Source organism: Magnolia sinica, chromosome 6 (assembly GCF_029962835.1).
Source record: "Magnolia sinica isolate HGM2019 chromosome 6, MsV1, whole genome shotgun sequence".
NCBI lineage: Eukaryota > Viridiplantae > Streptophyta > Magnoliopsida > Magnoliales > Magnoliaceae > Magnolia > Magnolia sinica.
In genome coordinates, this window is record NC_080578.1 from 28,089,003 (window position 1) to 28,100,273 (window position 11,271).

Genomic DNA, 11,271 nt, shown 5'->3' on the forward strand with positions numbered 1-11,271 from the left:
TTGAACCTGGTAAAGCTTGACTCGACTCGGCTTAAAGCTCGAACTCAGGTCAACTTAATATATATATATATAATTAAAAAAAACTTAAATAATATCATATCCGTTCATCCATTTCTTATCATTTTCCTTCTTTACCTAATTCGTTGTGCTTGAGCATATCTTTCTCTCTCTTTCTCTCTCTATCTCGGCCACTCGCTCGAGCTTGACTCACCACCTGTCTGACTTATCTCATCCATATGGCCTGCACTTCTCTCTCTCTCTTAACACCGACAACAAAGTATCCTCTATGGCTCTATTTAATATTATATATGTACATTATTAGTTGAATATTTGATTTGGGAGTTGGGTCAATTGAGTCGGATTGTTAGGTTGAGTCAGGTGTGAATTGGGTGCTAGGTTGAGTTGGGTTGAGAGTAGACTCAACTCGACTCGAAGTAAGTTTACGTCAACTCAATCCACTATCTTGTCTCGAGCTCGACTCGAAAGGCTTGATAAACAAGCCAAGCTCCAATGCTAAGCTCAAGGCCAAGCTCGAACTCAAGGAGATGGTGGACAAGTCAAGCCAAGCTTGACTCACTTTGACTTGACTGGGCTCAATGTACAGCCCTACTTGATATCTGATTTAGTTCCACAAGCGTGCGTGGAAGCGGCACACTTCCAGGTGTCGGCACATGTTTCACAATATAACGCCTGCGTGAGATCCAAGCTTTCCTTCAGTTGAGCTACACTGTCTAGATCCTCTAGCAAAAATATCAGGCCATTCATTTCTCACCATATCATATTAATGAATGGCCGGGAAAAAATGTATCCCTTTATTTACTCTAAACTACTGCCCACGGCCCACCTAAAGACTGCAAGTCTACGATTTTGTTTAGGAAGCATTACTTCAAACCTTATGGAAGCTCCATATGTCACATACGGGTTTTATACTTGCACGTGTGCCTGCGTGTGGATGCATAAGCCTATGAAGATCACACGTGTGGAATCAGCCAAACTCCTAATTGCATGCTGCACTGGTAAGCTTGTTAAGCACGCGCGTGTGAGGCTTTGGCTATAAACAAGCAAAAATACGTGTCATCTTGTACGGTGCCTTTTAGGAAGAGCTGGGAATGGAACGAGTCCACTTTTTGACTTGTTCAGACTCGACTCGATTTAAATTGAGTGGGTGAGTCTATCCACACCGAGTAGAATTCGTCCAATCCAAACCAAACCAAGTTTAAATCACCTGGTAATTCGACTTCACTCAAATCGACCCATCCATTGACATTTTAGATCTGAGATGCCATTATAGCTGATAGAAAGGCTGCAATTCTAACAAATGCATTTAGGTTTTGAGTTGTGATTTCAGCCCATGCATAACCGCTACACCCAACCCAACTTGGTGCCGACTTGACCCAACTCTGTACTTGTGACCGGTTCGTACTTGATCCAGATTAGTCCAACTCATACCCGGACTCAGATTGGGTCAAGCATGTAGCACTTGGTACCGTTTTCGGTCAAGTTCAGGTTAGGTCTATTTTAAAACTGAACCGAGTCAGGTCAGCCCTTACTCGGTTGGACTCGGTCGATGTCCAGCCCTTAAAACTGAAGTTCATGCCATTTTTTACTCCTCAATGGCAAAAAGATGGACCTGTAGAAAATATGTTTTACCCGTTAGCTTTTATACAAGGTGGATGATCTGTTTTCTTATCCAGCATGTTTAATTAATGTGGCTAGTCTGATATTAACATGGGATCGGTGTATAGGTTACTCGTGCGTGGGTGAGCAGCCTCAGCAATGTGGGACACGAATTGCCTATGCCCACGGTCACAGCAAGTTCTCGTGGTGGGAAGTTATGTGGGGCTCACAGAGATGCACGTGATAAATTCACTCCGTCTATCAGTTTTTCAAGATCAAAATAGTTCAGAATTCCAAAAATCAGGCAGATCCAAAACGTAGGTGGGCCATAAAACATGAAAATCGTGGATTGAACAGCCACCATTGGAAACTTTGTGGTGGCTACAGAAGCTTTGTATCAGGATGATATTTCTTCTTACACTTTATCTGAGTGGTATTAACCCTATGAATGGTTTGGATGGCATATAAACATCATAGTAAGCTCTAGGAAGGTTTCAATAGGGATATCCGTATCCCGTTAACACTGTTCCCTGCGATATAGCCCACCTTAGTTTTGGATCTGCCTGATTTTTGGACTTCTGTCTTACCCTACTCTTCAGAAACTGATGGACGAGTGGATTTGACACAGACATGTATGTGGGCCCTACGTAGCCTCCAATCCCATGAACTTCACGATGCTGGTGGATACGCAATCCGTGTCCAGGAAGGTGAGTTATTTTAGACTCTGCTATTTATGACGCTTGATCGGTAGGCCCTTATGCCACCGATGGAGTATATTAACTCAAGGGGTGTTTTGCGCATGGGCTTGGGAAAGATTAGGTGGGAGGGAATTCAAAAAAACATAATTATTAAGTATGAGGCAGATTGTCTTCTATTACCATGGGATAAGCTTACTTCCCAACTATGGTTGTAATACAGTGGGATTCACTCACTCTTTGGCTTGTTATACATTGAATAGATATACCTACCATCATTTAAAACTATTGAAAATAATACGTGTTATATCCAAATCATTCATCAGTTTTATAACCTCATTTTATGGCATGGGCCTAAAAATGAGGCAGATCCAAAACTTATGTGGCTCTAAAGAAGTTTTCAACGGTAGGTGTTCAATCCCTGCTGCTTTCTGTGGTGAGGTCCACTTGAGCTTTAGATTTACCTAAAATTTTGGCCCATGCTATAAAATGATCTCGAAAAATGAGTGGATGGTGTGGATATAGCCCACACATCCTGGTAGAACCTACACAACTTGCTAATGTTGAGTGGAATTGGCAACCAAATACAATTCCATCTAATCTATTTCCAAGCTTTTTCATTCTTCCCAAACATTGGGTGGACTTCACACAAATGCAATTCCATCCAACGAAGTCCCATCTAATATCATGCCCCAAATGCCCCCCAAACTACACAGAGTATATATATGCATGCTACACTACATCCCAACCTATTGGGAATTTTTAGACAGTTGGTTTATTCGATGGACCCCACCCTTGATGGGATATAAAAAAGAAAGAAAAGAAATATTCTAAGATAGAATCTATCAACGGCCCGCAAAACAACGTGCATATGAGACGCTTCGTACTAGGGAGAAGTGTTAGATGATGTAGAACTGAAGCATTCATGTGAGGTTTTTATTTTATTAATTTTCAACCTTGCTGGCCTTTTAGCATTTCTATCTACGGCCCCTTAGTTCAATTCATTGCACGTCAAAGGGCAATGGTACCCTCGTTGAAAAAGCAATAATTACGTGATTGTCCATGACACCTATTTTATGCAGTGTGCTGCACGCCATGTTACATATGTGAATCCACTCCGTTCATCATTAGGTGGAAACCCTTATTTGGATTGTACACAGGAATGATTAGCTTGACAAAAATAAAATAATAAAATAATAATAAAAACTCCTATGATTACCTCATATACAAATATAAAATTATTGATAAAACTTCCAAGATAAGGTGTTTGTAGAGTTGGGCATTGGACGGAGTCGGATTGGATTGGGTACAACTCGGTTCGGTCCGAAATCTAGCTGGGTTGATCCGAACCCGATCCGATCCGGGACTGCGTCCAGAACACCTAAATCGAACCGATCCGACGCACAGTTGACCTAACCCGAATTGAGTCTGACTCGGTCAAGGAAACCGAGTCGGATCGGGTTGGGTACTATTCGGATCTTTTTAATGGTGAAAATCATTATCCTCGCTGCTATTTTCGGTGTGGTCCATTTGAGCTTTAGATATGATTCAATTTTTTTTCCTAATACTCTAAAATAATCACTAAAAATGGATAAACGGTGTGGATATTATAAATACATCATTGTGGGGCCCATGTGACGTTGATCTTATTTAAGATGTTCGTACAACTCAGAGCTCGAGGCGCTAGCTATATTGACGTGCTGCAACTGTAACATGCTGTGCACGAAAGAGCTGCTATTGACGTTAGCAAGTTCTATGGGTTTGATCATGGGGTATGTGTTATATTCAAACCGTCCATCCATTTGGCAAGCTCATAGTAAGGCTTGAGACTAAAAATAAGATGGATCTAACTATCAAGTGGACCACACTAAAAAAAATAGTGGGGATTGAACGTCTACCATTCAAACCCTTTTTGGAGTCACAGTCTCACAGAATTTTGGGATCAATTTGAAATTTGTTTTGCCTCTTAATTTAGGTCTTTGTGACCTTAATGAACAGATTGGATGGAAAATAAACGTTATGGTAGGCCCTAAGAATTGTTTAATAGTGAAAATCACTCTGTTGCTATTTGTGGTGTTGTCCAAATGATCTTTGAATATGATTCATTTTTTGAGCAATGCTCTATAATGATCTTTAAAAATATATGAATGGTGTAGATATGATAAATACATCATTGTGGGCCATATAACTTTGATCTCCTTTGAACCATTCATACAACTTGGAGCTTGAGGAGCGTCAATTCTCATCTTCGCATGACACGTTCCTATAGCTACAGCAGCCTACAACAGCTATATAGCTGTGTATGGTACGCCAGCGAATCCTTTCTTATTATACACAATAAACTCTATTGAGGCCCACCGTGAATGCATGTGGTTCATCCACACCGTCCATTCATTTTTCCAGGTCATTTTAGTCATTGAACCCAAAATTGATGCATATCCAAAGCTCAAGTGGACCATACCACAAGAAAAAGTAAATTTATTATAAGAACCACTTCGAATCGGGTCAGATCGGATCGGTCTAGATCCATTTAGATTGGGTTTTTGGATCGGATCGGTCCGGATTGACCATAACCCGATCTGAATCCGAAAAAATATGGGATCTGAATGGCCTTGCCCAATCCGCACCGATCCAGACCGTCGGTTTGGTTTGGAACGGGTCGGATCGGGTCTGATCGAGTTGGATCCACTGGATTGGGTCAGATATGCCCAGCTCTAGGTGTTTAGGAAGTCCTATGAATCTAGCTGATTTTTGTTTCTTCACCCAATGAGTTACACTTGTTGGTAGATTGTGTGAAAGATACACACTACGGTTACCATTATACAAATCTCTGGTTCGAATCGTATTCATACTTTTTTTTTCCTAGTGTGGCCCACTTGAGTAGTGGGTCATATTAATTTTATCTTCTCATTAAAATCCAAGATAGAACCCAAACGTAATGAATTTTACATATAAAACTTGCAAGCCCCACATAGGTTGAATGGGTTACTACCTCTACTAGAACTTGGTTATTTTCTAGATTATTTTATGGCATGAAAGGAAAAATGAAAAATAAAAAATAAAAAAATCAGATCAAATGGACCACACCACAAGAAGTAGTGGAGATCAAACTCCTATCAATGAGAACTTTTAGTGCTTATTGTGATGTTTATTTGCCATTTAATATATTCATGGGGTAATATGGACCTGTATAAAGGGAAAATATAAATATAAGTTCGATCTAAAACTTTTGTGACCTTCAAGAAGTTTTCAACAATAGGCTTTCAATCCCCACTACTTCCCATGATGTGTTCCCCTTAAGTATTCAATTTGCCTCTTTTCTAAGCTTTTACTTTGATAGATTTGTTAAAATGGCTTGCATGGATAAAACATATACATTATGGTGGGCCCCATAAAGCCCTTATGACCTGTTTGCGAGCGTGGATTTGGAACCCCTTGGATTTGAACCTCCAAGATTTGAAACCCCTTGGATTTGCAATCTTCCCATTGTGTTCGGCACTGTTGAGTGTGAATCAACTTTAATCCAAAAGTACTTATGCATGGTATATTGACATGGGTTTAAATTTAATTACTAAATCAATTTTAATTTCTCTAATTAGTGAGATATGTAATTTTTGACACAATGGTTGTGATAAGCCCACTAAAATATATGTTTTGTTTGAAAATGATGAAATTCCAAGTCTCGAATGGGCTACAAGCACAAGATCATGTTTGAGTGGCTAACCAGCAATTTTTAGTTGTTGATTAACATGGACAATGTTTGGATAGTGCTGGACAACGTTTGGACGGTGTTGATTTACATGGACAATGTTTGGATGGTGCTGATCATCATTAGTGGGCCATGTGCCCAATAAAATAATAGCATAAAGCTATTATTCTGCCAAATAGTTGGAGAAGTTGAAACCCACTCAAATCCCATCCAATCCACGGTGCCGAACGACCTCTTAATAGGACCGTCCATCTTTATCTAGGTTCTACTGAGGGTAGTACTAAATCCGTGTCCGTTTTACCCACATGTTTGAAAAAAGATCCCAGTCCTATGGCGAACGGTTTGATTGGGACCTAGTTTGCGTGGGTGACACGACTCCATGAACGACCCTCGTGTACGTGTTTTATCCCTAATTCAATCTATTTGGCCAACTTATTCTGAGATATGAGCTAAAAAATACATTATATATAAAGCTGGAGTAAACCACAAAATAAAGCAGTTGGAAGCATTTCAGGAGTCACAAAAGTTTTGGATTACAGTGATAATGTGCTTTCTCTTCATATCTATGGAACTTACGAATAGGTTAAATGGAAAATAAACATTATCACAGTTTAAAAGAAGTTTTAACAGTAGATGCGAAGTTAAATGGAAAATAAACATTATCACATTTTAAAAGAAGTTTTAACAGTTGATGTGAAGTTAAATGGAAAATAAACATTATCACATTTTAAAAGAAGTTTTAACAGTAGATGTCATTACCCCCACTGTTTCCAGTGGCATGGTCCACTTGAGCTTTAGAAATGCTGCAACTTTGAGCTCATGCCTTATAAAATGAATGGACGGCTGGGATAAAATACACGCATCACCGTGAAGTTACGTGGTGTTAGGGATCACCACACAATCAGCTTCGGGTCCCACGGTTGGTGACATCCCAACTCTGTTGTCTTGCGCGAGTTTACAAGTATGCTTCATCGTACGGATTAGCAATCCAGCCATGGAATCAAAAATCTCCTATGGTGATTGCACGGAAAGCATGTGCGCTTTTAAACCACATATTATCATTCATCATTAGAAAAAAAAAAAAAAAAAACTTCGGTACTACGGCGGAGCGTGATGAATGATACGCAGGCACTTCGATATTACTTAAAAACTAACCTTCCAAGTCATGCATACACTCTAAATGCATCATGAACCAATCCAAATCATGCGTACCCCTCTAAATGTATCATGAACCAAAAATTGGGCTTATTGTTACTTAATTACTGTACGATTAAAATGAAAAAAAAATCCAATGATCTTAATTCAAAGAACAAGTGTTCATGAATCATAGGCTTGGGGTGTTCAACCAATCTTATTTCTTTCCTGTAACATATAAATAGTGATTTCCAGAATTCAATCGGTTTGATTGAGTAAATACATACCTCGTATACTATTTCTAAGCAGGTGCGTATGAAGTGTCGTACTCAGCCAGAGTATCTAATACCTCAAATTCCATATGATAGAAACATACACCAGACTCGCTATCAATGCACGTGGTAATGGTGCCCCGATTGTCAGACTACGACACGGCATTTCTCTCTCTAAACGCACAGATAAGAGAAACAGGTAGGCCCCACAATTTCTGGACATGAAAAAGAAAACCGCACTCATCATTTCCAGCATTTCTACCCTATTTCTACTCTCGTCTTTCACCCTTTTCTTCCAACAACCACAACAACAACTGCATCAAAACAAAAATCCGAAAAAAGAAAAAGAAATGGAAGAAATCATGCGATCTTCTTCTCCTTCACCTCATCAATTCCTCTCTATCTGCCAAGAAACCGTCCCTCCTCTCCAACAGACGCTCCAATTCATCGTCCAGAGCCGTCCGGAATGGTGGGTTTACGCCATCTTCTGGCAGAAGTCCAGGGACCAAGATGGACGGCTGGTATTGGCCTGGGGAGATGGGCATTTCCGTGGGACAAAGGAAGTAGAGAAGCTGAAGATGAATCAAACCCATTCGGAGAGGAAGAAGGTGTTGAAAGGGATTCAGGAAATGATCTGCGACAGCCATCAAGGGATGGAGAATTCCATCGACGGCGATGTTACAGATGCTGAGTGGTTTTACGTTGTGTCACTGACGAGATCCTTCTCGGCCGGAGACGGCGTCCCTGGCCTGGCCTTCAGCTCTGGCTCGTCCCTTTGGCTAGCCGGGAGCCGGGAGCTTCAGATCTACAACTGCGATCGGACGAGGGAAGCTCAGATTCACGGGATCGAGACGCTTGTGTGTATTCCTATGGAGAATGGAGTGCTTGAATTGGGATCATCGGATTTGATACAGGAGAATTGGGGTCTGGTACAGCAGGCCAAGACTCTGTTTGGGTCGGGTCTTGACTCGGTCACGAAGCTGAGTCAAGCTCCGAGTCGGGATCTTACTTTTGCAGATATAAGGACAGTTTCTGGAGTAGATGAGAAGCATGAGAAGCAGCAGCAGCAGCAGAGGGAGATGAAGAAAGAAGGGGCGACAACGGGGATGACGGGTCAATCGTCGTCCGTTGATTCGGAGCATTCCGATTCGGAAGGCCCACCCACTGTCGAGAAGCGTAGGCCGAAGAAAAGGGGGAGGAAGCCTGGGAACGGTCGGGATATGCCGCTCAACCACGTGGAAGCGGAGCGGCAACGGCGGGAGAAGCTCAACCATCGGTTCTACGCCCTGCGAGCTGTCGTCCCCAACGTCTCCCGAATGGACAAGGCATCTCTACTCGCAGACGCGGTCGCGTACATCAACGAGCTCAAATCGAAAGTGGAAGAACTACAGTCCGAGCTGAACAAGGACCCCAAGAAGGTGAAGAAAGAGTTAGTAGATCTCGTCGAACACGGCCCCACAACCGACGGTGACGGTAGCGGAAGCCCCTCGAAGCATGGGGTCATGGAGATAGAGGTGAAGATCATTGGATCGGATGCGATGATCAGGATACAATCGAAGAATCTGAACCATCCAGCCGCGAGGATGATGGACGTGCTACGTGATCTGGAGCTGCAAGTACACCATGCGAGTGTGTCGAGTGTAAAGGAGCTGATGCTGCAGGACATTGTGGTGAGGCTCCCTGAAGGGCTGCAGAGTGAGGAGTGTTTGAAAGCTGCCCTGTTTCAGAAATTGGAGAAGGTGTAGTCTACTCGCACTTTCCTGTAACTTCAATAAGCTGATGTGGAAAAAAAAAAAAAAACAAAGGGCTTGAAACCGGCATAGTGAGATTGTTCATACTCTGTAGTGTAATAGTTTTAGGATTGTTGGCTTTTTTTAGTTAATATTAAAAGAAAAAAAAATAAAATTGTTCATACTCTGCAGTGTAATAGTTTTAGGATTGTTGGCTTTTTTTAGTTAATATTTTTTTTAAAAAAAAAAAGAGAACAAAAAAAAAAAAAAAAATAGAGAGAGAGAGAAATACTTTGATACTCCGGATATATGCAGATGCTTAGAAATACGGCACGTGTCATATAATTAGTCAAATTAAACCGTTTAAATTATGGTAGCTGCTGAGATTAAGCTTTTGGATCGTCTGAATATCAGATTGGTGGACATCTAACCTACGGTTAAAATAATAATAATAAATTCCAACCGTGCTTTATTAACGAACAAGCGTCCACGAAGAGAGGTTAGGATTAATCAACCAATCTGATGTTGGATTTGGAAGTGAAGCACGTCGGATGACTGTTCTTTCAGCTTTATTGGACTTTTATTTCGTATGTATAATATCTGAGAGCCTGCGTATCAAGCATCGTGCATCGCCTGAGTATCATGTGTGGAACTTAATCTATATGCGGAGTATGCCCACGGATCTGTCTGTGCATGGGACATGGCGATTAGGGGTCGGATCGCTTACCTAGTTAAGACGCCACCGTGGAAGTTGGATAAGAATACCAGAATACCTATAGAGCTTAGGATCTTCCTCTCCTTCACACCCTTTCTTTGAGACTCGAATTTTGTAGGATCGGGGACCAGCTCTCTAATATAGAGTGTGTGGAGAGAGAGCTTGAAACCCATCACAACTATCTCTCTGGATCGGGGACCAGCTCTCTAATATAGATTCTGTGGAGAGAGAGTTTGAAACCCATCACAACTCTCTCTCTCTCACGTTATAGCATTCCAGTCCTAGTACGCAGAGATGCGTAGATAAACTGTGCAACGCATCACCTGAAATGGGGCCCAATAGTCTACTCGATCATCCAGTCCAACTATATGACAATCCAAACCGTTGATCAATGAGACCCACTAAATAGAGTTCTTACACCATGTAACTCCAAGCGTAAAAAAAAGGGTAGTGGATTATGAAGCGAGGCACTTAGTGTAGTGACGTGGCATGATTTGAATAGTAGGGTGTATACTGTGAAAGGTGGGGCCGGCCTTTTTTAAAGTTACCCGACCAAGTGGGCTCCCTCTTACAGCATACGATGGCACCAATCAAATCTCATCACCTAACAGCGTCACCAATGGCAGTAGTGAGTGCGTCGGAGCGTGGATTCGTGATCTGAGGGACAACCGTGATGTATGAATTTAATCGACACCGTCTATCCACTTTACCACATCATTTTAGCCATTGAGCCCAAAACTGAGGTAGATGAAAGGCTCGAGTAGTCTACACCACAGAAAGAAGTGTCTCTAATGACTCTCACCGTTGAAACATTCCTACGTCATGCCGTGAATTTATTTTTTTATTTCTTTAATCTGTTCATAAGTTCATAAGGACCTGAACGAAGGGAAAACACAAATATGTGGTTGATCCAAAACTTCCATGGCCCAAAAAATAAAAATAAAAATCAATGGTTGGCATTTAATATCCATTTAATAGTCCACTTAGCTTATCCAAGCTCTGACTGCATGCAGTTCCTCAACTGTGACGGTGATTGCATCCCAGCCTCACCCGTCTCACCCCTGAACGGGCAGTTCTGTGGGCGGGCTCACCGTAACGTATTTGTTTATCTTTCATCCCATTTCTTGTATCATTTTAAAGTATGTCCACAAAAATAAAGCAAATCCAACGCTAAGGGAACCACGTTAAAATATTAAATGCACAAAGCATTAATTACCAGTTGCATTAAATGTGGAGTAATTCTTGGCTTAGCCTATCTGAACGTTGTACCTATCTTATTTTTGTGCTCGTGCCTTGGAATGATCTAAGAAAAAGTATAAACAGCACGACTGAACAGATACATAGCTAGAAAGGGCTGGGTAGGATGCAATTGGCATGTCCAATCCGTGCATGGGCGTAG

At 41.5% G+C, this 11,271-nt stretch overlaps 1 protein-coding gene across 1 annotated transcript; it reads left to right on the plus strand.

The window, feature by feature from the left end:
• Positions 1-7,677: 7,677 nt before the first annotated feature.
• On the plus strand, positions 7,678-9,231 carry LOC131248604 (transcription factor MYC2-like). Its single transcript, XM_058248955.1, has one exon. It carries the CDS (start codon positions 7,778-7,780, stop codon positions 9,170-9,172), a length of 1,395 nt encoding a protein of 464 aa, XP_058104938.1. The 5' UTR covers positions 7,678-7,777; the 3' UTR covers positions 9,173-9,231.
• The last annotated feature ends 2,040 nt before the right edge of the window (positions 9,232-11,271 follow it).

Excerpts from the sequence above, each read along its gene's own strand:
- LOC131248604 (XM_058248955.1), top strand. The coding sequence starts at position 7,778 with ATGGAAGAAATCATGCGATCTTCTTCTCCTTCACCTCATCAATTCCTC.